At 44.1% G+C, this 27,286-nt stretch overlaps 4 protein-coding genes and 1 long non-coding RNA gene across 5 annotated transcripts in view; 2 read left to right on the top strand and 3 right to left on the bottom strand.

The window, feature by feature from the left end:
• The window catches only part of ABAT (4-aminobutyrate aminotransferase), a 61,342-nt gene extending 49,764 nt beyond the window's left edge, over nt 1-11,578 (top strand). Inside the window, exons 7-16 of the mRNA XM_061474121.1 lie at nt 1,454-1,534; nt 1,765-1,857; nt 2,234-2,296; nt 3,409-3,472; nt 4,142-4,290; nt 5,138-5,275; nt 6,560-6,727; nt 7,456-7,602; nt 8,114-8,225; nt 9,413-11,578. Coding sequence (XP_061330105.1) covers nt 1,454-1,534; nt 1,765-1,857; nt 2,234-2,296; nt 3,409-3,472; nt 4,142-4,290; nt 5,138-5,275; nt 6,560-6,727; nt 7,456-7,602; nt 8,114-8,225; nt 9,413-9,534 — 1,137 coding nt within the window. The 3' untranslated portion in view covers nt 9,535-11,578. The remainder of the gene's footprint in view (nt 1-1,453; nt 1,535-1,764; nt 1,858-2,233; nt 2,297-3,408; nt 3,473-4,141; nt 4,291-5,137; nt 5,276-6,559; nt 6,728-7,455; nt 7,603-8,113; nt 8,226-9,412) is intronic.
• Nucleotides 288-12,930, bottom strand: LOC133279906 (uncharacterized). The gene is made up of 2 exons (XR_009747008.1): nt 11,869-12,930; nt 288-847 (listed from the first exon to the last, which is right to left on the bottom strand). It is a non-coding gene; the product is annotated as an uncharacterized LOC133279906 (long non-coding RNA).
• Nucleotides 12,931-12,940: 10 nt separating this feature from the next.
• On the bottom strand, nt 12,941-14,905 carry TMEM186 (transmembrane protein 186). The gene is made up of 2 exons (XM_061474122.1): nt 14,787-14,905; nt 12,941-13,992 (listed from the first exon to the last, which is right to left on the bottom strand). Exons 1-2 carry the CDS (start codon nt 14,844-14,846, stop codon nt 13,255-13,257), a joined length of 798 nt encoding a protein of 265 aa, XP_061330106.1. The 5' UTR covers nt 14,847-14,905; the 3' UTR covers nt 12,941-13,254.
• Nucleotides 14,825-22,052, top strand: PMM2 (phosphomannomutase 2). The gene is made up of 8 exons (XM_061474123.1): nt 14,825-14,963; nt 15,258-15,369; nt 16,421-16,497; nt 17,338-17,429; nt 17,621-17,720; nt 18,711-18,786; nt 19,950-20,065; nt 21,847-22,052. The coding sequence occupies exons 1-8, from the start codon at nt 14,895-14,897 to the stop codon at nt 21,949-21,951; spliced, it is 747 nt and encodes a 248-aa protein (XP_061330107.1). The 5' UTR covers nt 14,825-14,894; the 3' UTR covers nt 21,952-22,052.
• Nucleotides 22,053-24,820: 2,768 nt separating this feature from the next.
• The window catches only part of CARHSP1 (calcium regulated heat stable protein 1), a 38,051-nt gene continuing 35,585 nt past the window's right edge, over nt 24,821-27,286 (bottom strand). Inside the window, exon 6 of the mRNA XM_061473980.1 lies at nt 24,821-26,222. Within this exon, the coding sequence (XP_061329964.1) occupies nt 26,060-26,222 (163 nt within the window). The 3' untranslated portion in view covers nt 24,821-26,059. The remainder of the gene's footprint in view (nt 26,223-27,286) is intronic.

The raw sequence follows: 27,286 nt of genomic DNA, 5'->3' as shown, positions 1-27,286 counted from the left end.
TCTACACGTCTGAATTCTGATGTAGTGTTCTTGCAGGCACAGTGACCACTCGTGCCCCTTGCTGTGGTCTACACGTCTGAAAAAAATGAGTACAAATTGAGGAGAAAGATTGAAAGATGCTCATAAATGTGCAAGCTTTGAGTTGCAGTGAAAATACAGATGTTTTGGCGGAGGTAGCGTGTTCCCTCTGGAGACCCATAAAGATATAAGTCATTGAAGCTCAGCCTTTAATTTCAACAATGACTTGTTATAACAAGAAGAATAACAAAAATAAGGGCAAATAACGCTGCTTTGCAGGTGGCAGACTTATTGAGCTTGTCTTTTCCTGAGCAAGTTTAATTTAAAATACGAAGTAGCACATTATGACTCAAATAAGGTTAGCTACAAAGACTAAGAGCAATGATGAGTCAGTTTTAATCCATGACACTTAATTTACATTAATTGCATAAACACGACATTAATCTCTGTTAGTGGACTGGGGAGACTGAGGGTGTTCCAGAATTGCCTGTGTGGGCCAGTGGCTCAGTATTCCCACCATACCTTCTGACACCAGAAGTACCTTTCTCAAAGGTGTGAGTCAGACTAGGTTGCTCAGGGCTTTATCTGGATCATGCAGTCTGCAAGGAGGGAGGCTGTACAGCCTCTTGAGGCAACCCATTCCATGGCTTCACTGTTGGTGACAAAGCTTTTCCATGTACCCAAATCTGCACCTCTGTCTGGATATATCACAGTCAATCTTCTGGAGCGTGATTAAAAGCATGATATTGAGTACTGGGGTAATAACATACAGGGGAGCTTCTCACCATCTCTGTGCTGCACTGCCCATTACTCTACATGCCTGAGGAGTCTGGAAGGGAGACAGCATGCCAATGAGCACAAATTTTTGTCAAGAATCTATTTTTTTGTAGTGTTGTGTTGCTGATCCTTGCGTGCGTGTTATCTTTCTCAGATGTAGCCCCTATCCTTTAAGTTCACATTTGCCTTGTTGCCCTGATTCCCACTGTAATAGTATCTGGAGGATGTTTATAAGAACAGTGTTGTGAAATGGTCTGTCTTGAGGCTCAATAAGGAAGAAAATGCTGCTATGCTAATTGTGTTTAGATTTAGCTATACAAACTAAAGACAAATAATTAAGATTTTGAAGTATATTCCCTGTGTATAAGGAAAAACGAGATTGAGCAACTAAAATGGCAATACTGCAGAGGAGATGTCAGTATCAGTTAGTGTGCCCCTTCTCTAAGGAGTCCTGCAAGAATGAAGTATTAAGAGTGAGGCAGAAAAACATTTTCTAAGACATGAGTATTGTCCTCTGGTTTTAAAACCCCTTCTTGCCACAATACAAATTTCTGCCTAAGTATTTGTAATGAGAATAAAATGTAACTGCCTTGGTATCAACATGATCCTTTTTATATGATAGTAAAACCTAACAATTTGTCTTTCTTTGTCTTTCTAGAGCACTTTTGTCAACAGACCTGCCCTAGGAATTTTGCCTCCAGAGAACTTTGCAGAAAGACTGAAGGAATCTTTGTTATCAGTAAGTTTGAGATAGCAGTGATGAGTTACCATGTTCTGTGCTTTTGGGCACGGGCAAATCAAAGGATGTTACAGACTTTGATAGGGAATTGTCTTTCCTCATCCTAGACTCAGTTAGTCTCCCATTATACTGAAGCTCATGATGTTAACGACTGAGCAGTGTTATCACCACTTTGTACTATGTGATATTATGTGTAATATTTTGGAGTAATTTTCTGTCTTCATTGACAGGTGGCTCCTAAGGGCCTGTCACAGGTGATCACCATGGCTTGCGGATCCTGCTCTAATGAAAATGCCTTTAAAGCAATATTTCTGTGGTACAGAGTGAGTAAAGTATTAAGATATTTTTGCAGGCTTCAATGTAAAATGAGAATTTATTCATTATCAGAACTGTTACTGTAAACCAAAGTAAGGCTTGGAGGTTGTCTTGTTCATGGTGTTAATTATGTTCAACCTAGTATAAAATCTTTATTTAAAAGTCTTCATCTGAGCTTTCACTTTGTATTGATACAACTTTAGAAATTACAAAGAAAAGGAAATACAGAACATGCAGATTGCAGTCACTATCTAGGAGCCACTGTCAGTGTGTTCATTGGCTCTAATTTGGCATACCAGCATCACTAATTTGTGGTTCAGCTATAACTGCTTTGGTTACAGCTACAGGAAAACTATCATTGGGTTCTTTGGTTTTTTTTTGCAGAACAAGGAGAGGGGCCATAACAACGTCACAAAGGAGGAACTGGAATCCTGCGTAATTAACCAGGTGATGTTTGCTCTTTTCCACACCTCAGAGGTACCATTGGCTTGGATTTATAAGGGAAGATTGGGAAGAAAAATCAGCTTTATCTTTTAAGTGGAATTTCGGGCTTGTAAATGTAGAAAATGGTGAAATATAAACTGCTCCCAACAAATATCAAGACCTGCTGCTTGTATTCTTGCATCCTTCCCAGTTGTAAATCTTGGGAAGCTCTCCCTTTTTTCATGGCATCATAGAATCATAGACTCAATGAGGTTGGAAAAGACCTTTAAGATTATGAAGTCCAACCCCAGCACTGCCAAGGCCACCACTAAACCATGTCACTAAGGGCCTCGTCCATGTGGTTTGTGAACACGTACAGGGACGGTGATTCCACCACTGCCCTGGGCAGCCTGTTCCAATGCCTGACCACCCTCTTGGTGAAGACATTCTTTCCTAATATCCAACCTAAACATCGCCTGAGGAGCCTACATGATAGATGGATGGTGATTTGGCTCTTGCAATCACAAATTTGAACATGCTGGTCCCAGCCTGATCTATGGCACTTCTGTAGTGACAAGCATTCAGTGCATTCACATGGGATTAGGGAGCTCATTTGGCTTTAAAAATGAGGAGGGTTCTTGTAGGGTTTTGTTGGGCTTACTTTGTTTGTCTTCAGAATTATGAAGTTCTTGATGCTGCTCACAGCCTGGTCCGACAGATGGCTGTCCAGTACAAATAACATGGCACATCATGACCTGAAGGAGCAGGAATTTTATAAGATGGTGTAGGACATGTAAAACTAATGATCACTTCTGGTGATCACCATCCCCAAGCATCCCATACACATGCTCACAGTTTGTACAAAAAGGGCCAATCCTACTGAATGTTCAGCCTTTGTGTGACCTCGTGTGAAGAATTACTGTGATACAGTGTAAGCTGCCAAGTATTCATTAGTATTAATGATGTATTTGAGGAGGCTGGGCAGTTATTAGGGGATGACAAATGTGTATGTTTAAATGGGTGACTAATGCTGCCTGGTGCCTGACGGCGGCAGCCTGCACTGGGAGTGTTGAGGGAGGCAGCAGCGCTGCCGTGTGTCCGTGTCCCTGACTGCTGCCTGTCTGCTCTTCCTCCAGCCCCCCGGCTGCCCCGACTATGCCATGCTCTCCTTCATGGGTAGCTTCCACGGGAGGACACTGGGTAAGACAAGCATGGGCACACCTCCTCCTCCTCCTCCCTTTGCCTCCTCTCAGTGCTGCACTGTCTGAGAAGTGTTTTATTTTCCTTAGTCTCCTGTTTTCCATTAGAGAGGTGTAGACTTACTGAAGAACCTTGCAAGCCACACTAGTACTGAAACAGAGTGCTTGAGTGGCAGTGGGAATTAATGTTATATATATTATAATTATTTTCAGAAGGTCTCTTATGTTCATTCTGAATCTGACGTTTCTATCTGTACTAGTAAAAAAGTAACTTCTGGGTAAAATCACCACAACATGCGCACAAGAAGTCACTAATTTTTGCCATCTTATATTGGCTCGATCCCTGTTGTAAACACATCACCCATTCTGAGCTTTGCAAGCAGTTGTATTTGGTCAGGTGAAACTCATCTCATCTAAGCACCCTTTTCACATTGACAGAGGTTCTCCTGTTCTTTGGCAACTGTGCATGTGGAACCTGACACTTAAAAGCTGGAGCAATTCACTAAGCTTAGCTAAACAAATTACCCAGTATTTCAGAAACTAAAGTAAAACCAGAGCAATTAGAGAATTCTACAGTCCTGGTGTGAGGCAGTTTTTCACCTCTGGGTAGCATTTTTCCTGTATTGTTCCTAGACAGGTATTACTTCAATTTTTGTTTTTCTGGGTTTAGGTTGCTTAGCTACAACTCACTCTAAAGCAATTCACAAATTGGACATTCCATCGCTGGACTGGCCTATTGCTCCATTTCCAAGGCTAAAGTATCCTCTGGAAGACTTTGTGAAGGAGAATCAACAGGAAGAAGCCCGTTGTTTAGAGGAGGTAAAAAAATTCCCTGGCAGCTTTGTAGCTGCTTTTTTTTTTTTTAAATAATGAATAGTATTAGTAGGATTAGCTGGTTTTCACTAGAAGAATGTTTTCAGGGGTTGGAGCAGCATGAGATTAAAGCAGCATTCACTGTTGTTTACTGTCCAGAGTTTGTCCCTGCCTTTCAGAGGAACAGCTAAGCTTACTGTGAGTTGGAGGTCTACATGAACCCTACCGAAGTGAAATACCACACGCAGGAGAAGTTCTGTGTATCACACTGAACCTGTCTGCCAGATCTTGCAAAGGGACGCTCGCAAAGAGCTAGCACAGTGTGTATAATCCTCTGCAAAGAGAACCTGGAACAGTGTTTTCAGGTTTTTCAGCTTTTCTGTGGTAGCTTTCTGGCTGTGGTCCTACCTATGGCTGCAGGGAGGGAGTGGGCAGGGATTTTGTGCCTTCTCTAGCCCCGGAGAGAAGAAAGGTGGCCAGAGCAGCATTTAAGGGAGGAAAACTGTCTCCAGGTACCAGAACCATGTGACTGCCTGTTGGGCTTACTGGGATCCAGGATCTGCCACTTCCAGGGATCTCTTTTGAGGTGGTGGTGGGGAGCAAGGCATGGTGTGCCCTGTGACTGGAACTGAAATAGGGCACATTTTGGAGCACCACACAAACTACAGAGGGGTTGTGGTGCGCTGGGGGCACATTTTTCTTATGCAAACGTGCCAAACCTCAGGGTTCCTAACACCTTTATAGCCAGGAATGCCTCTGAACTGTTGAAGTTGTGTTGCTGAGACTTAACCTTTCTAGGAGGAAATGTACAAATTCCTGAAAGGCGAATGTACCATAAATGTCTGATTTACAGGTGGAAGACCTGATTGTAAAGTACAGGAAAAAGAAGAAGATTGTGGCTGGAATCATTGTAGAACCAATACAGTCAGAGGGTGGGGACAATCATGCTTCTGATGACTTCTTCAGAAAGCTACGGGATATTGCCAGAAAGGTAATCAAATATTTCACTGTTCACTCAGTGGTAGCTAAACATGCAAATACTTCTTGGTGTCTCCAGAGGCCCTCTCCCCTGCCTCAGTCAACCTGAGAGCCTCCAGGCCTCCTCACAGCAGTTGGGGTAGTTATGTTTGTGTATTCAGATACAGGCAGCCCCTTATCAACACAGAACATTCTCTTCCATTGGATGCACGCCTAGTGCTTTCTTGTAATGTCTGAGAGAGAAATTGCTCTGATTCATTAACTGTGGATTTCACAGTACTGTTCTCTGAATTATAACGGAAATTTGTTGAGGGGATTCAAACAATTTCAGAAGAGGCAGGTTTGGAAAAGGATGATATTTTGTTGACAGATTTGTTTTTAATTAAAAAAAAAAAAGATGTTGCAGTAAAACAATGCAGATGTCTTGATACTTGGAAAGTGAAGTAACTTAGAAGTGATGGTACTCAGTAAGACTGACTCAGTACTTTTTTCACCCTCAAAACATTTGTGTGCTTACAGAAAGGGGTATAGGTGATGTCTAGGAAATTCTGTTCTGCCACGAGAAAAAGCAGCTTTTCCCATAGTTAACAATTACTCATGCTGCAGTGATAGAATGAATGAGGTGAAGTGTGAAAAGGTTTGCCTTGTCTAAAACAAGATGCTGCCAAAAGTATTCACCTATTTTTCATTACCATATGATGACATAGCTTGATCTCCCTATCTCAAAGTTTCAGCAGAATGGTACTTCACATAAAAAGCCACGTTGCTGGCTAAAATGGGCAGCTCTTTCAGCAGACACATCTGAAAAGGCAGATCTGCCAGGATCAGGTTAGACCCCTGGACTGAATGGATCATGCTGCTGGTATTGCCTTTACGCACAAATGCCTGACTCAGATTGGCAGCAGAGAATTCTTATTTAAAACAAACAAACAAACAAACCTCCTAGAAATAATATTCTACTTCCCTCAGGGCTTTGAAAATGCCACCCAGGCTCTTCCCACATGTTTTCAGGTCTCCTCTAGAAAATGTCCAAGATTATATAAAACCATGTACTTTGTGAATTTAGGTAGAAAATATGTTTCTAGTGCCATTCAGAGACAAACAGCTGAATTTTTAATTGTGAAATCTAGTGCAGGGAGTGGTGTTGGGATGGGGGGTGAGGAAGGGAGATTTGGAGCTGTGAAGGGAGAGGCAGGAGGGCTGTTGGAACTGGCTTATATTTATCTGTTCACTAAGGGAGGCATTTTTGGTTTGGAAAGGAGGGCTCATTCCCTGCTCTGTACATCTATCTCTACAGCATGGCTGTGCCTTCTTGGTGGATGAGGTGCAGACAGGATGTGGCTGCACAGGAAAATTCTGGGCTCATGAACACTGGGGCCTGGATGACCCAGCCGATGTGGTATCCTTCAGTAAGAAGATGATGACAGGAGGGTTTTTCTACAAAGAGGAGTTCAGGCCGAATGCTGTAAGATTTGTCAATGGAACGTGAACTTCATGCTAGCTGAAGACTCGTTCACAAGTAACTGTAGTGGCCATGGAATAGACAAGCTTTCCTTCAGTAACACAGGTTCAGCTGGAGGGAGCTGCTATTTCATAGACACTTGCTTTGTGCTTCTACAAAAGTAGTTGTATCTTCGCTTTTATTCCAGTTGCTGTCAGTCACAAAGGTCATAAAGCTGGTGGGAGGGAGAGAACTGGGTTTAGCCTAATGAACTACCCTTCAGTACAAAATCCAACCACAAACTGTAGGGCAACTTGTTATCTTCAGAGCTTGTATGCCAGCGTTTTGGATTCTGTCAGTAAGATTTCTTCTTTGCATTAATGGCCCTTCAGATGCAATAAATGAAAGAAAGAAAAAAAAAAAAAAAAAGGCAGGTGGAAGAGCATAACGCTTGAATGTAAAACCTATATAGAGGATGATGATTTCCCTGTCATCTATAGCCACGTTTCAGTGAGATGTTAGAGCAGCAAGGCAGAATGACCTGAATTTGTAGCATAAAGTAGTTGCCCTTTGTTTCTGCTCAGCAGGGCAGCTGTATGGTGCTTTTACAACAAAAAAGGGGGTTGGTGAGATGAATGCATGATTTTTCATACACCACATGTTTGCTTTACCAGTTTGACAGCTTGCTTTTCTTTATTGTAGTGATTCGCCAGTTAATATATTTCACAATTCTCTTTCCACTCTTTCCCAAGCCCTATCGGATTTTTAATACCTGGCTTGGAGACCCATCCAAGAACCTTTTGCTTGCTGAAGTCATCAGGGTTATTAAAAGAGAAGACCTTCTGAACAACGCGACCCATGCCGGGAAAGCACTACTGACCGGGCTGCTGGATTTACAGGTAAACACCTGGAAGGATTAGAGATAAGAAGTTGAAATTTGCTCATCAGGTAGGACCTGACCTCATCTGCTTCAGACTCTTAGACTGAGGAACTCCAGCTTCAACTCTGGAGCCCCATGTGAGAAGGAAAATAAAGACAGGCATTTAAGGGTAGGCTCACAGATGCTTGCCTCCCAAAAGGCATTTTGCACAGGATAAACCCACATACTGTCTCTGCTCTCTCCACAACTCAAGGCACAGCAGGCAGGAGAACACAAAAAATTATAACCTTCGTCCTTTGGAGGGCCAGAATACAACTGGTACTACCAAAAAAGGTTACTCTTCTAAGAGAGGAGAATGGGGAAAAGAGCTTGCAGGTTGGGTGAGACATCGAGCCCCTGCAATAGGTCTGCTCCACTGTAGCGGCAGAGGCAGCAGGTTTCCATAGGAGGATGGTGGCGGAGCAGAGTTTGCCACCAGGTCCCCTCTGGGGCAGCAGCTGCCCTCCCTACTTCCTCACCTCTCTTTGCAGGCTCGTTACCCCCATCTTATCAGCAGAGTGAGAGGAAGAGGAACATTTTGTTCATTTGACACTCCAAATGATGCAACTAGAAACAAGTTAATTACAATAGCCAGAAACAAAGGTAAGAATGCTTGTGTGTGGATTAGCTTCAAGTGACAAGCAGTAGCGTATGTAATGTTTTAAATTTTGCTTTTTCCTATGGGGTATGTGTACTATAATTACAAACAAAACTGTATTTAACTTTTCTGGAAATACTTACATTTTCTAGAAACATCAGACCAGTCTGTTCCATGGTGTGCATTTACCTTTCTGTATAGGTCTAACATTGCTGAAGAGCTCTATCTAGGGCAGGAGTTTTTGTGACATCCCTTTCACATTCCTCTGCAGTGACCCTAGGTGCACCCAGGCACACATTACTTCTAGACACAGATCAGGAAAATGAGAAGAAAGCTAATGTGTCACTCAGGAGAAAGGGAAAAGATAGGAGTTTTATGGAATACGCAAGAGTGAAATACAATATGTTGCCTAAAATGGGCACAGATCTACACCTACATCCCTCTCTGACTACAGAGCTCATAACCAGCCGTAGAAAAGCCCAGGTATCTGAAGCCCAATGTGCCCTTTGAATTTAACTGTGTGCGGGCCCTGGGTTTGCTGCTGTCAGTTTCTGCTGTTACTCGTATTTCTTGAAGCAGGCATGATGCATCTAAACTATTGTGAAAGCACAATTTTAAAGACTGATTTTTTTTAATTCTTGGAAACTAAGACAGCAGGGAGAGAAGGCAAGTGGTTTGTTTCATGGTAACCAAGGCTCTGACTAAAGGCAAGGCAAGCTCAGCTCTGTGCCATGGAGTTTTCAAAGAATTTAATTGATTCTGGGGTAAAAACAATAGCATGCACTTGAAGTACTGCAGGAAGTTGTTTGCCAGCACTGAGCTATTTTAATATTTTGTCATTAAAAATGAAGTAGCTTGCAATTTTGAAGAAACCTATTGTGTCATTTTGTGGCACTGCGGTACTTAACCAGTACAGCATGGCAGCTTTGAAGGCTCAGATGCTGTTGGAGCTCTTTCCACTGCTGTTTAGATTAGTCCCAACATTTCAGGTGTTTTAGCTACAGGCACCCACTGTGTGCTAAGTTGCTGTGCAGCTTGAGGCCCTTTTGAACCCCTGACTGTGTGCTGTATTGCTGTGTGGTTAGCAGTGATTTGGGGAGTTCTCCCAGCCCCTGCAGTGAAGTGAACCTCATTTTCTGGCTGTTTGGCAAGGATGGAAATGACTAGAGGACCTGTTCTATGCTTGGTTTAGGTGTTGTGCTGGGAGGCTGTGGTGACAGATCAATTCGTTTCCGTCCAACGCTGATCTTCAAGGATCACCATGCACACCTCTTCTTGAACATTTTCAGTGACATCTTAGCAAACTTCAAGTAAAAACAGTTCCCTCACACTGAACGCTATGAAATTAGTTTGCATTAATTCATGTCTTCTCTACTTATAAGTGTAAAGTCATAAACTAAGGTTTGTGTTCTGTCTGTAATCCTGCCCAAGGCAAGCTGCTCCATGCAAACTCGACCCAGGCAGAGCATTGGTACTGGGCACCAGCAGGTACATGCAGCTGTCCCACACTGTGCGTTCGTAGATGCTGCGGCCCTCCATCTTCTGGCTTGGGTCATACTAATTGCAGAGTCCTCTCTACATTCATGGTCCTGACTATTTGATAGTCTAAATATGACCTGGTACAGTCTGTTTGCACAGGTAATCCTGGCACATTTACTCTTCTATCCAGAAGCAGCCACAAGCCTGCCATACAGAAAGTGCCATTCTCTAATGGTAACTGGAATAAACCCAGTGTTTCAAGGAAAGCTTTGCTTTCCCACACTGCCAAACACAGTGTTTTACAGTTTTATGCCCCTGAACTCCTGCCACGCCAACTGGATCAGGACACCATCAGCTACTCTCTGCCTAACTTTCAGTCTGCACACACACCACTTCAGAGGCACTAATGCACTCAGCCACATGTGCAGTGCTGTACATGCAACTCAAGGACTCATGCTTCTTCCCTTGTCCTGGATTTTAAAACTTTTGACTTCTCTTACAATCAGACTTGTGCAGAGAAGACTACACCTCAAGGTATCTCATTTGAGAAAGCTTAGAGAATCGTGTGAAGCACATTATTACCACCCCTCAGCAACCCAGAATGATTTGCTGCCATTTACCCCAAACCACACAATAGGCATTCCTTTATCTGTTACACCTTCTACACAAATACTTGAGGCATTTTGGAAAACTACTAAGCAGAATTGCTTGATCTTGCCAATTACCCAACGTGGGAGCCACTACAGTGAAGGCCTAGTCCTAACTGCACATCTGTAATACAGAGTACTTCTGTGTTTGTTCTAATAGTTTATTCTGTCATTGATACTTAAGAGATCTTCTAGAAGGCCACAGATCAAAAAGTGTCAACAGTTTGTCAATACATTTCTCCTCAGAGTTGTTTTGGATGTCTCTTTACTGTGTGCTCTTTGTTGTTTGCTTAAGGCTGACCTGAACTAGGTCTAGTGCCTTTCCCCCCCCCCCTTTTCTTGGCTAGCAAATATCTGCATTTTGCTTAATAAGTTTAACTTTATGTTGTACGCCAAAAAACAGGGACCACAGTGGACTTTAAAGCTGCTCTATTATGATCTGGCCACAATTTTTAAGAACATAATGAGACAGAGCATTAAAATACCTACACATTTAATACAACTACCAAAATATGAGAGGTTTCTTACCTGCTTTGAGAAGTATTAATTGTGGTTTTCCCTTTTTATTTCTTGAGTGCTGGTAATGGGAAACCCCAGTACACCCACTTCTGCTAGCCTAAAAACAACGGTATTTCTGTAAACCTCTGCAGAAACAGGAATCCTGCCACCAGCTGGTCAGAACCTGAGCAGGTTTTTGAACAGAGGTTGTAGAAATCTGGGGGGAAGGACTTGTAAACTGGTGTTCAGCACAACCTCATTGTCATTGCTGTCCTTGTAAGTGTATTATCAACAAGACGAAAGTCAAACTGAGAACTGTATTTGACAGCATTTTGGGAATTAGTTTGTTTAACATATCAGTGCAGTAGTTTTAGTAAATGTCTCTAGCAAGTCTTGTACTTTTACAGAAGCAAGGGTCCAGTAATTTGAAGTCTTACCACATCTTCACTTTTATTATGAATACTCTAGGTGTTTTTATAATTTTTACTGACACTCAGTAACTGTATAATTGTGTACAACATGTTGATGAAATCATGTTAGAGAATAACTTAGGAAGCACTGCAGCTGAAGCATATAAAGTTACTAATGTTTACAGCATCCTGTGGACAGTGCCAAATAGATGTTGAAACAAATACTTAACTACACTTCATGGTGTAACTAGTAACTGTACACAGATTCATAACAAATGACATCTTGTGTAATCAATATTCTTAAATAAAATATTTATAATGGAACTTCTCCAGGCTTTTCATTTTACACCTAGTACCTTCCTAAACTGAAGCACTGGTGCATATTAAATATATTCTATTGAAAATAAGCCTTCAAAAAACATGATGCGTGCTTACAGTCTGCTGTATTTTGCTGCAGTGGTGTTTTAGCCATGGAACACTTCTCTTTCTGCTACTGCTTTACCATACAGTGTCAGCCAAAATTTAAAAGAATGGAGTTTCCATGAGGAAAAGTTCAACACAAATCAACAGTAAATCAGGGTTAGCCCACGCAGTGACATGGCATTTTTACTTACCTGCATCTGCTGATCCACCAAGAGATGCAAATTTCAATATGCATGAGGAAGTCACAGGGAGAAGAGCACTCCAAATGTCTCTGTGAGTGAGGGTCAGCTTATTTGCTGTGAATTAACAGCTAGAAGAGCAGTGTAAGGAGTTCACTTGCTTATGGCAGCTCAGCAAGTGAGCAGATGTGGCTTTACATCCTGCTCCTCATTTCTACTGGTTTGGTTTGCAAAAGGAAGAATCATGCCAACAACTATGGAATTAGACCACTGACGCAGTGTACTGTGTCACAGACACAGGTACTCAGCCCTGCAAGCACAACGGAATACAAAGCACACATTTCCAACCTTAATTCAACACTGCTTTCAGATGCCATACTTTTTTTGTTTCCTTTCAGGTAAACTCAGACTGGGGGAATATGGAGTGAAAAGGGTATTTGGCAAAGGAGCTTTTGATGTTAAAATACACCCAAATGGGTAAACACATCAAGGATATATAGTAACCTTCACAGAAGACATCTTCGTTCATAGTACAAGATAATTTTGGTAACATTTACTGAAGTTTTTGCAACTCTTGTTACAGCACTGATTAAATGTTAGTCACAAAACAAACACAAACATGAGTATGTGCAAAGCAGGTCGGTCAAATTTTCAGATGATCATGAGGATCCAAAGTGAATAAAGGCTCTCAGGCTGTCCTTGTAATCCACAGCATCACAGTTTACAGTTTAGGTATGTTTTCCCTTTGTTTCTATGAGAAGCCCCTGAAATACCACCCCAATCAGTACGTCACCCTTACACCTGAATTGTCCATGTGTCTTGCAACATGTTTTGCCCCATTATGTTCATGTCCTGGAAGACCTTGCCAAGGGACCCCACACATTGCATCCAGCATTGTATGCTGCTCCTCCCAGTCACCCCAATTTCATTAATGCATGAGCACGTAGCTCGCTGACATCCAGCACTGTTGAATGTATGTACATAGGAGTTTTAATTTCAAGAGGCTTCCTAGACAAACTGAAATGTGCTGAAAGAGACAACTAATTGAGGCTGTCCTGGTGGCACTTCAAGAGTTTTCCAGCTGGGGTCAGCAGTAGTAATTAATACAGCCTCCCACTGCACCTTCCAAGTAGGGCACTTTAGACTGAACTGCTGGTGACAGTGCACCAGGCACGTCACTATCTGACATGGAAGAGACACTGCTCATACCTTAAACAAGCTACAAAGCCACTTAATCCAGTGGATTGCTCTTTATCATTGCTACTTTCTACACCGAGTGCACTTACCAGCTAGCTTTGCATAGGAAAATGACAGATGTCACTTTGGTAGTTAAACTTCACAGAAGAATAAGCACAATGAACATGCAACAAGGAAAATCACTGGAAATTAGTTGCTGTATCACTCAGGTTCTCCAAATATTTGCATAAACTTCTGTCTGTCTACAATCTGGCCAAACCTAAGTGTAAAATATAAAACATCTGTACTGTTATAGCGTTTGAACTGGAGAAGCAGCTCCCCTTTGCTATCTCCAACTTCATCCAGAGGTATCACTGTCTCTAGGGGACAGTAAATGTCATTCCGTCTTCCCCAAAACGTCAAGTGGGCCACTTTAACCGTACGGCCAGTTTCACTTAAGTACATTAATCCAATAATTCGTCTGAAAAAGTAGCTCATACCATACAGCATTGCACCAGCAAAGAATGCGATGCTAGCTGTATACAAGAAGATACCCTGAGAAACCTGGTCTTGCAGGTAGAGGTAGCAGACAGGTGGCAGCATGAGCAGGGTGGTGCCGGTCTGCAGCAGCTTCAGTCGGGACAGCATCCGGCAGTACTTAATCCCTGGGAACCTGTACACGAGCTTGAACTCTTCTGCTTTCCCATCTGCTGCCTTTTGCCTGACCACAGCAGTGGGGGCCAAGTGGCACAGACAGGCAGACGGCTCTCGCTGTCTCCCGGGATAATTATTAACTCCATTAATGTGCTGGTTTTGTGACTGCAAACGTGCCCATGGGCCACAGAACCGGGGCAGGTGCGCATCCTCCTTTTTCCATGACTTTGTCCAGAGCTCCTTTTGTAGACATCTCCCAAAAGCTGGTGCCATGCAGGTCTTAGTCCTAATTCCGCAGAGCCTAGCCTATAAGGAAACATTCCCACAGGTTATCATTTGAGCTGTCTTTAGGACCAAATCCCCTTCAGCACAGTCTGCTCCTCAGGCACCCAAGGACAGCAAGCAACAGCCCCAGCTGACTGTAACCTTGTACTTAAAACCAGCGTTATGTTAGGAAGCTGGTATTCATGCCTGCAGCTGAGGAGGAAAAACACTTTTGGTAACATAGCTGATACCAGAGCCAGCTCCCTGAACACAGCCTCACGGCATCTCTGCCTGTGTCTTTGAGCAACATCCAAGCAAAAGCACCAGCACCACAGACTGCCTCTAAGCAAAGAGGGTAAGAGAACGTGGGGCTGCTAGCCGGGGGTGTGTTAAATAATCACTTCGATGACAATTCCAGGGCAACAGAAGAGTTAACCACACTGGAGGCAGAGCAAGGGCCGCGCCGCAAGAAGGCCCTGAGGAACACGAGGAACGTGCGGGACAAGCCAAGATAAAGGCAGGAGAGGGAGCTCCCGCGCTGCCCTCACGCTGGCACACGCTCGCTACCGTTCCTGCAAGGACGCGAAACCACGCGGACAGCAACGGCCCCGGCCCCGGCCCGAGGGCACCGCTCCAGAGCCCGCCTGCACCTCGGGGGCGGGAGGCCGGCGGCAGACACCGCGGCTTCACTCCTCACTGAGGCGGCCCAGACCCGTTGCGGGCGCCTCACAGGCGGCACCGCTCACCCCTTGCCCGGGAAGGAAAGGAGAAAAGGAAAGGGGAAAGGAAAGGAAAGGAAAGAGAAGGGGAAAGGGTTAACGGAGCACCCCGCTCACCACCGCCATTGCCACAGCACCCCACATGCGCCTGCGCCACAGCGTCCAGGGGCGGAGCATGTCCCCGCTTCCCGTCGTGCCCCACGTCTGGCGGGCTAGGCCGTTGCCATGTCGGCGGCAGAGCCGTCCGTGCTGTGCCTGTTCGACGTGGATGGCACTCTCACCGCGCCGCGACAGGCGAGTGCTCCGCGCCGGGGCCGCGAGGGGCGCGCTGGGGCGGGCACACCGGGCAGACCGCTTCGGCTCCCGGCGGGCACGGGCAGCTCCTCAGGGGATGCCAGCCCCGAGGGAACACAGCGTTCTGCACCCGCTCTCCGCAGTGCTCCGCGTACTAACTGCCGTTTAAGGCGAAACACCGTACCCTTTTTAAAGATCCGCACGGCGCGGCTGGTGTAATCGTTGCTGTGAACTGGCGGTGCCGGTGTGACGGTAAGGACGCCCACAGAGAGCTTGTTTTGTTTCGGCACTTAGAAAATCACGGCGGAGATGGCGGCGTTCCTGCAGGAGCTGCGGCGGAGGGTGAAGGTCGGAGTGGTGGGAGGCTCCGACTTCGAGAAGATCAAGGAACAGCTCGGGGATGACGGTGAGGGCAGCGGCGGCAGCCCGGGCGCGGGAGGCTGCGGAGGTTGAGCGTAGTTAACCCTGTCCGTGGTCCCGCCGCGCTGCTCGCGCTGCCTGGCTTTGCTGTGTCACACTCGGGCTTTGAAGTGCCACTCACAGGCGTCTAGAGAGCGCAGGCTGTGATTGCGTTTGCAGGCACCTCGGTATCTTGCTCAGGGGCTGTTACCAACAGTGATATCCTGGCTCGGTGACAGTACCGTGGGAGGGCGTTTGTGCACCGTGGAATTCCATGCAGAACAGGTACAGGTGCAGGATGCTCAGCTGTGGAGCGCTTCCCTGAGATCTCGGTTTGTTCACTGCAGGGTTCTGATGCAGAGATGTACTCTCGGCTTCAGTCCTTTGAGAGGCATTTCATTTTCTGTAGGCGGCCTTTAATGGTCTTTATTTAACTGGTGACACAAATATGCCTTTGGTAATGCCCAAGTAATGCAGAATTTGTTTGACTTACAAGTGCTCTCCAATAAGCCATATCATCATAGAATCATCAGACTCAGAATGGTTTGGGTTAGAAGGGACCTTAAAGCTCATCCAGTTCCAACCCCCTGCCGTGGGCCGGAACGCCTTCCACTAGAGCAGATTGCGCCAAGCCCTGTCCAACCTGGCCTTGCACCATAGTGAGACCCTCACAGGTCTGACATCTGCTGCAAATTAGTAACACTGAGAAAGCAAACCTCAGAGGGTAGTACTTGACGTGCTCTCTAGCCAGGCTGTGTGCCAGGCTTTTGTAATGTTTGAGGTGTTAAGTCACTTTCTTATCATGTGATGCAAAGAGGCATATTTGCAGGAGAGGAAGAGCCTTTAAGCAAACCCACAGGCTTCATGTGATTTGAGGTGGAGTAAAATGAGAGTGACTGTGATCTCGTGTTCACTGTTATGTTGCTGAGTCTTTCATTCTGTATGATCTAATGTTTGCTGGATTTTAACCTATTTAATACAATTTAACCTATTTAATACAATTCAGCATTAGACATACAGTGGAAGTGATAAGTTACTGTCTTTTTGTTTGGTTGTAGTGGTTGAAAAATTTGACTACGTTTTTCCAGAAAATGGCCTTGTAGCTTACAAAGATGGGAAATTCTTGTGCAAGCAGGTAAGGGAACTTACCAGTGACATGGAAGAGACATTTTCTAAACAAAACCTTGCTTTGTGGCAACAGTGCAGTCCCTTATCCTTCTAAGGCCAGTGTGGCTGCTGTTCTCACGTGTCATCTCTGTAACAGATCACAGAATCACAGAATGGTTTGAGTTGGAAGGGACCTTAAAGCTCATCCAGTTCCAATCCCCTGCCACAGGCAGGGACACTTTCCACTAGACCAGGTTGCTTAAAGCCCCATTCAAGCTGGCTTTGAACCCTGCCAGGGATGGGGCACCCACAGCTTCTCTGGGCAACCTGTGCCAGCGCCTCAGCACCCTCGCAGGGAAGAACTTCTGCCTAAGAGCTTATCTCAGTCTCCCCTCTGGCAGGTTAAAGCCATTTCCCCTTGTCCTGTCCCTACAGACCCTTGTCAAAAGCCCCTTCCAGGTTTCTTGTAGCCCCTTTAGGCTACAAAAAAAGGCTCTCAGATCTCCCTGGAGCCTTCTCTTCTCCAGGTTGAACGAGCCCAGCTCTTTTGGCCTGTCTCCAGAGCAGAGGTCTCCAGCTTTCTAGTCATCTGGCTTTCATTTGGCACTCTGATTCATGTAATGACAGTCTGCACCTTCAGCTTTATTCTTTCTTCTTTATTCATATTGAATGGTTTAAAAAAGGGAGGTAAACAAAGAGAAAAATGAGACCCTTCAGTTAGCACCATGTGTGCATCAACTGAGAGCTACTTATTGAAGGCATGTTCCTTTGTGGTATTAACTGTGCCAGATTATACAATATCTGTGTTTTCCATTACTTGTTTTTAGAATCTCTAATTCTGGACCTTGATTGATGTTTATTTGGTTAGAGCATTCAGGGGTACCTGGGCGAGGACATACTTCAGGATCTGATCAACTACTGTCTGAGTTACATTGCGAAGATTAAACTGCCAAAGAAAAGGTATGTGTGTACACACACCAGTGTCGCTATGTTGTGTGTGCTATAGTGTTGAACATCCATGTGTAAAGTAGGCTGCTCGGCAAAAAAAACAATGATCCTGTTGGGTTTGAAATTAAACCAAAGTTCATTGTAATACTCGGTATTTTGACCAATTTTTCATCTATTTTCTGTCTCAACCAATTCTTTTTCAGGGGCACTTTTATTGAGTTCCGAAATGGGATGTTAAATGTGTCCCCCATTGGAAGAAGCTGCAGCCAGGAAGAACGAGTTGAGTTCTATGAACTTGATAAAGTGAGTTACAACTCTTGAAAACTATCCAGCTCTTCTGGAAGAGGTAGTTATGGCCAGGTTATGAGATTTAAAAAGCTTTTGTACTTTGTGCCTTTCTAATTTTTCTTTTCATTTTAACCCTTTCCATGTGGTTTAACCAACTTCTCCGTTCAGATTTCAGGAAATCAACAGTACTTTGTTTGTTGCACTAGCAAACAATGGTTACTTGCAAAGGGATGGGTTTGGCTGAACTATATCCAGAGTACCAAACATCCTACTTCTGCAGGGTGCTCCTGAAAAACCCTCTCAGAGATAAAACCATACTTATGTGGAGCGCTCTTTAGGATACCAACCTATATCCATGCAAATCAAAGAAACTATTCCGTTTCTTGTCAACTCTTTAAAGCCTTTTAAAGCAGAATTTAAAATCTGAGGCCAAACTCTTCACCATTTATTTTCCTTTGCACACAGCTAAGTGAATCTGAGCTGTGGTATCAGAGTTCTGTTCCCTGCTACACTGTCACAACTGTTTCGGACCCAACACAAAGAGTGAGATTCAGATCCTCAAAAGAAGACTTTGCCTGAGTCTCAGTTAATGGATGCTGAAAGATACCCAAGCCCAAAGCATTCTGAAAACATCCATATACTCCCATTTTTGCAGTATATGGCATCAGAAGATTAGCACCAGTTTTGAGACTTCCTATGCCCCAGTCTCCCCATGTGTAAAACTGAATTTTACCAGGAGTTAAAGCATACTTCCTTGGCATTCTAAGATTTTCAGCTAGAAAAGTAAATAACACGGCATCTAAATGAAGTTTTGCTCTCATTTTTGACACGCTGGTAACCAATTAAAGTGGAAATATTCTCAGCGTGCTTTCAGTGATAATAAAATGTGGCTCTAGCACACTAGATTAATCAGACCTTTGGATGTTTTTGGGGTGGTCTTTTGGGTTATCTTTTTATTGATGAATTAATACAGATATTTGGTTTTGTTGTGCATTTTTTTAACAGAAGGAACATATAAGAGAGAAATTTGTAGCTGATTTGCGAAGAGAATTTGCAGGAAAAGGCCTCACGTTTTCTATAGGTATCGCATTAAAAGTCATTTAAAATGTCATTTAATTTAAATGTCACTTAGTATATGTCATAGCCATAAGAGGGTATGACTTCTCTCATGTATGACAGATCTCTCTCTGGGGGTGGCTGCAGGCACTGCATGCAAGACTAAGCCTCTTTTTCCTCTTAGGCTTTCATGTGGTACATTTTAATTGAAGTCCATCAACAGAGATAACGTCATTGCTTGTCATCAGTTCATTGTCTTTTATTGTCAGTTGGGTGACTGATTCTGCTCATTTTGAAGCAGGTTACATGCTTCTGATTAGTCAGAGTTGTTTCTGCGAATCAATTTTGATCAGAAATGCTCTATCAGTACTGTTCCAGTAGCCCTTGCTTCTTCAGCTCTGTAGCTTTGTGTAAGAAAGAAATTCCAAAAGAAGTGCAGTCTTAAAGGTAAAAGTGATATAATGGGGAATTGCTTTTCCATGTGTTTCTTTTTCCCTCCCTTTCCCCCAGTATATTACCACATTCTTGCCATTTATTATTTTTCAGAATTATAAAAAAGTATGGTTGCTTTTAGTGCTGTGGTGTGGAAACACTGAGGCAGAAATTAACTGCAGTATGGCTCTCCTAAAGCATGCTGTAAATACTCTTGACACCTGCTTCAACTGGAAATGATGCTTTTACGCATGGGTAAAGCCCAAGGATTTGGAACTGAAACATTTGTTGTTCTGCCAGGCTGTGTTAAAAAAGCTAATTTCCTCCTTTTTGTATTCTGAAGCTTTAGCAAGTCTTTTGCGTAAGACCTTATAGCTGTACATAGACCAATCACTGTATTCAGTCACGTAGTTTCTTTCTAAAGTTAAAAAGATTAAATGTAATTTTTAAATAAAGGTTCGGTTCTGGGAGCCATGAGTGCTTGGGAACATGCTAAGACTTTCATATTTATTTAATGGGTAAGTAATAACCTGTAAATCACAACTAATAACTGATATCCTATAGAACACTTGCTGTAAGACTTAACTCCAAGGTCTTATCTCTGACTTCTGCAGAGCTCCCTCTACCAAAAAAGTGACCCAGTTTAGGTTTTCTCACTTGCTCTTCCCTCAGGAATGTGTTCTTATAGTAAAACATTAACAAAACAAACAAATTATAACAACACATTAACAACAGCTTGGTTCATGTCTGTCCTAGGAGGCCAGATAAGCTTCGATGTGTTCCCAGATGGCTGGGATAAGCGGTACTGCTTAGGAATCGTTGCCAATGATGGATACAAGACCATTTATTTCTTCGGAGATAAGACTATGCCAGTGAGTGTACTGTTTTGTGTGTATATTTCAGAGCTTTTCTTTTAAAGCACAAGCACTGTGGGTTATAACCAATTGACAGGAATTGAAGTCAGAATATAAACATATGTCTGTGTTTACCTCATTGTGGGTTACTGGTCAGCGCAGTGCTGGGACACAGCTGTGTCACTTCTGTTTCCTGAAGTGAACACCATGTTCTTGACAGACTTAATAGAGTTTCATTTTAAATTGAACTTCTGTAATTCTGTTAAAAACCTAGGTGACATGACTGTATAAAACATTATCAAGTTTGGTTATTGTAGATTGATGGTTCTTGTTGCCTGGTGTTTATTAAACATTGATTTTTCCATTGAATTTAATACTGTTCCTTTGCTAACCACTCTGTCTCCACATTGAGAAGCTGAAATTACACATAACCCCTGTCCCTAGGCACTGGGCTGAGCTAAACACCTCTGCAGGGCAAGTTAGAGGCTTTTCTAAACAGTGAGCAGAGACCTGTCTAGAGCCAGTGAGTGCAACGGCAAGCACAAGGGTGAAAGGAAGGTTGTCTGAGCATGGCTGAGGGATGGTGTCAGGCTAAGATTTAGCAGAAAAGGCTTAGTTTTATAGGAACTTACAATTTTTGTAAGTTACAAAGAATTTTATAGCTTTATAAACAGGCCAAATTTTACAAGAAAAAGAAGCTTTAAAGGGTTTTTCCCCCCTTGAAATGAGCTGCAAAAGTAATCACCTGCCCCTCTGGCATAGAGCTATGGACAGTTGATTTTAAACCCCTGGAAGTGGCAGTGCAGCATTTAAAGAGTTTGGAAGTAGCCAGAGCTGCTGCTGCCTCACTGGGAAGCCACGTGGTAAACAATTTACAAACATCAGGAAACTGCTTCCTGTGACGCATGAAGCTGCAGCTTCCACGGGGCCCTGCTCATGCAGGTGCCTCTGGCTTTGCTCCCTGCGCCAGCTGTGAAAGGACGGTTAATGGATCCCGTGATCTGAAACCAGTTACAAATGTCACATCAGACCAGTAGCCACAAGGCCAAAACATTACTGCAATAGCAAAAGTTCAAGTCTTAATAATGTATAACTAAAAGGAAAGAAGACCAAGTTGGAAGGAAGAGGATAATGCAAAAGAAGTTAAAAATACCATGTGCTGGTATAATGTCCTGTAACAAGCTTTACACCCTGGTATTAACAAGTAAACAATTTCTAAAAGTCAATTACACAAAACTATAAACAGAGGTAAAGTTCTACTCTTTCTTTACCAGTGCTAATGTGCAGGGCAGGAAGCTCTCATGCAAGTGTGTGGTGTTCAGCTGAAGGTTTGGCAGAGCTGTGCTATAAACACATCATACAAAAATCTCACGCTGGAGATTGGCAGGTTTTTAGTTTTCTGGAAGACATCTCAGACATGACAGTGTTAGCAAAGAAAGGTTTTGGTTGGAAGGGACCTTAAAGCTCATCCAGTTCCAACTCCCTGCTACAGGCAGAGACACCTTCCACTAGACCAGGTGCTCCAAGCCCCGTCCAACCTGGCCTTGAACACTGCCAGGGATGGGGCAGCCACAGCTTCTCTGGGCAACCTGTGCCAGCGCCTCAGCACCCTCACAGAGTTTTTTCCCAGTATCTAATCTAGTTCTCCACTCTGTCAGTTTAGAGCCACTCCCCTGTGTAAAAAGCTCCTTCTTTCCATGGTTTCCTTTGTGTGTCCCCTTTCCACCCCAAGTCTGTGACTGTACATTAAGTTAAATAGAATTAAATCCTCTTCTGCCTTTTTCCTCATCTGTTTTCAGGGAGGGAATGACTATGAAATTTACACAGACTCCAGAACAGAAGGTCACAGTGTCACATCCCCACAGGATACAAGAAGAATCTGTGAAGAGCTCTTTTTTAAATAAAAGACTTTTAGGATTCACACTGATAAAATGGTTAAGACACGCTAATAACTCAAATCCATCTTCCTGATGTATGTTTTTTTGTAATTGGTCATGAATAGCAAGTGCTTTGCAGGGCAGTCATGACTGAAGGGAAGTACATTGCTGCTCAGTGGTAGAATACAGCAGAGCTCATTGAGTACCATCCTTTCCCTGTGCCCATTCACACAGGTACTTTGTTTTCTTTCTTGTTGATTGTGGGTTTTGGGCTGGGTTTTAAGACATCAGTAAACTTCCTTAGCTAACTAATTACATTGCGGGGGGGGATAATCTGATCTGTGATCTCAAAATTAGCCTGCAAGGCTTTATCCCTTGTTTTTATTAAGCTGCTATTTAAAAGATGAATGTTTTAGAGTTGGTTGGGGTTTTTTAAATACTACCTTTTGCTATAAAATCATGAATTACGTGGCAGATGTGATTTTCTTGTTTAAAACTGGGAGATGAGTAAAAGAGAGGGGTTCTTTCTCTCTGCGGCTAGGAAGACAGAACCGCGTGGTCGGAACATGCAGTTCTACCACCATTGGAACAGCTGTCACTGCCACATTTCTGTCACTGATTAACATTCCTGATAGGACATTAAGGGTAGGTGAGATTTTACTACTAAGGACAGTGATGTAAACTCTGTTAAATTTCAAGTTGAAGCATGACAATCTGTAACTGTTAATACTGCTTATCACATCTGGCATTAGGAAAGCAATCTTGTTTAAAACAGTTTCATTTAGTAAAAGAGAATAAAAATCTCATAACAAAAAATTACTATTTCAATTTGTCATTTTGGCAAACAATATATGTAAAGCAGACCTGTTGTGTGCTGTCTGTCTGCACAGAGAAATGATTGACTTGAATCTTTCCAAGTTTACGTGATACTTATGCAATAAAAAAGGGGAGAACACCCATCTTTATGTACAAACTATAATCCCCAGAGGGCTTACAGAACAGGTGGGGGATCTGCATTGCCCTTCTGCATGGGAACTGTCTGTCTTCACCCTTTTCATGTGCCTACTTCCAGAGTAACTGAGTCTCAGCCATTTCCATGGGAGCAGACTTCAGGTCAGAACCACCTGTGGTGCCCAGAGGCTCTGTAAAGGTGGCCAGATTTTAGCAGCTGCTGCTTTGTGTGAGTGCACTTGGGAAGTATCTGAGGGTTTGGTTATGCTGCTGCATGGTTGTATCCTGTATTTGTAGGATGTTACCTGTGCAAAATACCCTGTGCAGGACCAAACACAGATTTGTTCTCAGCCTCAAATACCATCACCTGTGTGCACATAACCTGCATGTTTGAATGGTAAAAGCTTGCTAGTGGGTCTTTGTCCTGGGTTCAGCAGTAGCAGTCATTTTTCTCCTTCTTGGTAGCTGGTGCAGTGCAGTGTTTTGACTTTCAGCTCTGGAACAGAGCTGATAACACTGATGTTTTAGTCTGACCAAGGACTTTGTGAGCCTCATGCTCTGCCAGGGAGGAGGGGAAGCCAGGAGGAAGCAGAGACAGGACACCTGACCCAAGCTAGCCAAAGAGGTATTCCATACCACAGCACGTCATGCCCAGGATGTAACTGGGAGTTACCCGGAAGGGCTGAGAGACTGCAGGGTTGGAGGAGGTATCGGTCCGTGCTTGGTCGGGCTGGGGGGGGGGGGGGCGAGTTATCAGTCAGCTGGTGCTGAGGTGTTGTATTCTCTTCCCTTGTTACTTCTTTTATCATTATTATTATTGGTGGTAGCAGTAGTGATTTGTGTTATACCTTAGTTACTAAACTGTTCTTATCTCAACCCGGGGGAGTTGCATTCCTTTCAATTTTCCTCTCCGTCCCTCCGGGAGTAGGGGAAGGGAAAGTAGAGGGGGGAAGTGAGTGAACAAGCTGTCTGGCTATGTTTAAACTATGACAGTCTTGCACAGCTATTGCCAATAGCTGAGGTTTATCGTTTGTCTCTCAGGCCAGCAGATGAGAAGCAAATGTGTCTCTGAGGGGAGGAAAAAAAAACAGAAAGCAAAGCGCAGCAACCCACCATGTCTCATCCCTTGCCTCCATCTCACCTTCCCTAGTGTGAGTTTAAAAAAGCAGGGCAGGCCCAAGCTGGGGTCTTGTCCCCTGAAGCCTGGATAAAGCTGCTGCACCATTATGGAACACTGGCTGCTCTGTCCTGGGAGCCCCTTCTGAAGTGCTCTGGCCTGCCTTCCTCCCCCACGTCCCCATTCAAATGACCAGGCTGTGCTGTAGTTCCTTGTTCCCCCTACTGTATGTTAATGTAAATAATAGCTAATATTAAATACTGTACAATGGAAATAAATATATTTACAGAAGCAGTTGTATATATCGTACACTAACTGATTAAGCAGCTAGAAAAGATAACTCCCTAATTGTTCTGGTAATGCCAGTCAGTTGATACTACAGTGCTTTTTAAAACATTTCAAACTATCATCATACAGCAGTGCATATGCAGCACCTGTGTTTTCTAACACGACCTCAAGACAGCTACGCAGAGAGCAGACTGAGGACATATATTAAAGCATTACGGTGGTCACATTTATTGTAAAGGAAGCAGCCTGTGTTACTCCAACAAGCTGAACAGTGTTAAATCCACCACTACTAAGTCTTATGGTTAATAAAAAACAACCAGAACTCCCAAACCCTACTGCAGGTGGGTTGTTACTTCACACCACCTTGTAATGCAGGTACAGCCACAATAGAACCACCACAGCAGTTACTAACCTCCAGCCACCTGGAGATGTCTCCAGGCACCTTAAATGTCTTAAGACATTTCATGATAGCAAGTGGCTGCTAAAACTGCACTAGGCAGCTGGAGTTACCCTATCACACAACTAACAGGAGAGTGTGATGCCATCTTTTCTATTTCTTTATTTGCAAAGTCAATAAAAATCCACTGTTAGGAACATAACAGAGAAAAATGCTTCATTTGGAAAAATAAAAGATGTGGAAGGCAAACAGGGACAGACATAAGTTGCATTACAACTACTTGAAATCTTGCAGGCAGAGAAGAGTCAGGGCGAGGGTGACCATATCACATCCTACTGAGCTGCTCCATGGAGCAGCTGCAGAATCTGCTTCACCCAGACATGCAGCTGAGCCTGTTCAGGAACTCGCACAGCAGTTTATACACTTGCACCTGAACAGCATACACTGTGATACTGAACAGCATACAGCTTGCTTTCCAGAGGTACAGTTACTCTGCCTGTCCAGAGCAATGCTGTGGCAGACATTCAACTATATGCCATCAAGAAGGTAATCTTCAGCTTTGTCTAAATACAGACACAGAGGCTGTGAAGCACCCACTACTTTACAGTTTTCTACCACTTGAAGCGAAATTTTCAAATTTTGGGTTGATTCTTTTTGTAGTTTGTTTTTTTTTTAACACTGGCCTATAAAATCTGTTGCTAATCAACCATCAAGGCACCTAAATCGATTCACAAACAATCCAGGCTTTAAAACCACAATATTCCACTCAGATGTAGGCATGCAAAGGGAGCACCTGAAGGGCACCCAGCCGGGGGCCATGGGAGTGTAACCACCAGATGGAAAATTCCCACCCTGCTGTAGCTGCTCTTCTGTGAGCTTCCTTCCATAAGGCAAAGCGTGGCAGCAGTGAACACCTCTCCCTCGCCCAAGCCAAGGTGTGCAGGCACTGTCCCAGCAGGAAGTGTACTCGAAGCCTTACAGAGGAGCAGCTCAAGGGAACAGTGCTCACACACCTCTAGGGCCTCAGAGTGGTGCCTCTGCCGTGGCCAAAGCTCTCCTCCAAACCTCTCCTCGAGTCCCCTGGGCATTTCCTGGCACCAGCTCACGAGATAAAAGAGAAACCCCAAGCTTCCCCTCCTCCACCAAGCACACACCAGCTCTCATTAAAATACAGTTTTGTAAACACATTGCTCTAAATTTTGTTTTCATTAGCGTTTGAATTGCCTTTTGTTTTGTTTTTTCAGCTGTAACACCACTAATTCTGGCCTGCTTCTGCTTTATTGACAAGGCAGTATTTCCCCCTGCACAACACACAAGGTATTCTTAGCACAGGTCCACTGCAGCCAGGTGTTGAGCAGTGACTGTGCTCCCTCTGGGGCACCTCAGGAGCTGACGACGTGCCCCGACCAGGTCTCGTGCTTGGTTCCAGGAGCCAAGTGGGTGATCACCACCTCCACTGCCTGCAGCTTCTCGTTCTTCGGGGGGATGGTGCACATCTTATAGGTGACCTCATCGCCCGCCACGGGAACATACTCGCCTTCGATGCTGTGGAGGGGAAGCTTCAGTTAATCATAAATCACAACAATGCTCTTTTGCAGCTTAAATTTCTTATCACAATTTTCTTTTATGTCAATTATTATCAAGATATTTCAGGGGTTTTATAGAGCCCACCTTCCACCACAGCCTGAAGTTGGTTTTTGTCGCCTTGCATCAGAATCCTATGAAAACGCTATGAACACCACCACACACAAATAACTCCCCACTCAGCATGGCTTAAAAACGAGCCTCGGAGAGCCCCGCGGGGAACCCTTCAGCTGCCTCTTCCTCGCCAGCAGCACTAGAGGGCAGGGCTGACACTGCCGCTCCATTTCAGGTTTGTGGTTTTAAACTAGAGAAATTGGTGTGGGTTTTATTTTATTCACTCGCATAAGCTTTTGAAGTTTGGTTTGTTTGGGGTCGTCGTGTCCCTCCCCCCCCCTTTGTCTTGTTTCATGGTACAGACGGACTGCAGCATGCCAGGCATTACTTTACCTTTGGGTTACACCACCACACAGTTTGTCTGGAGGATGAAAACAAAACGGGTTTTTTTTTCAAACTGGGGCTTTTCACAGCAAGGAATGTTGAAAGGAGCTCGGTGACACACTGCACCACAGGAACTGCCCCCCGCACTCCAGAGGATTTCCAGGGGTCGCTCACTCCTACCCAGCCTCTTCCAGCATGAGGACATGGGATGCTGCAGGACTCACACCCTGCATTCCTTACCGTGAGTCCTTACTGGAGAGACGGGGAAATGCAAGCGTACTGACAAGACACAACTGCCAAGGGTAACATCCTGCCTCCCTTCCACCCCTGCAGTCAAGATCAGAGCATTTTAATAAAGATCCCAGCATGTTCCAATGAAGGCAGACAGGCAGAGATGCCTTCCAACTCTCCTCTTACAACGTAGGCTCTAGATTGCTTGTGGTTTTCAGCAGCATTTGTCTATGCGAACAGATAAACACTAATTGCAAATTATACTGGGTGCCCAACTGGTCTGACTTGCTCGTGTACCCTCTGTCACACTGGGAGCAAGGTATGGGGTCAGGGCAAAAGAAGAAAACAAGTCTTCT

The sequence above is a fragment of the Pezoporus flaviventris genome, unplaced genomic scaffold, assembly GCF_033815535.1.
Source record: "Pezoporus flaviventris isolate CSIRO_AGI_PZ_B2104156 unplaced genomic scaffold, CSIRO_AGI_Pfla_v1 ptg000078l, whole genome shotgun sequence".
Lineage (NCBI taxonomy): Eukaryota > Metazoa > Chordata > Aves > Psittaciformes > Psittacidae > Pezoporus > Pezoporus flaviventris.
Note: the sequence above shows the minus strand (reverse complement) of the source record. Positions and strands in the feature narration are given on the sequence as shown.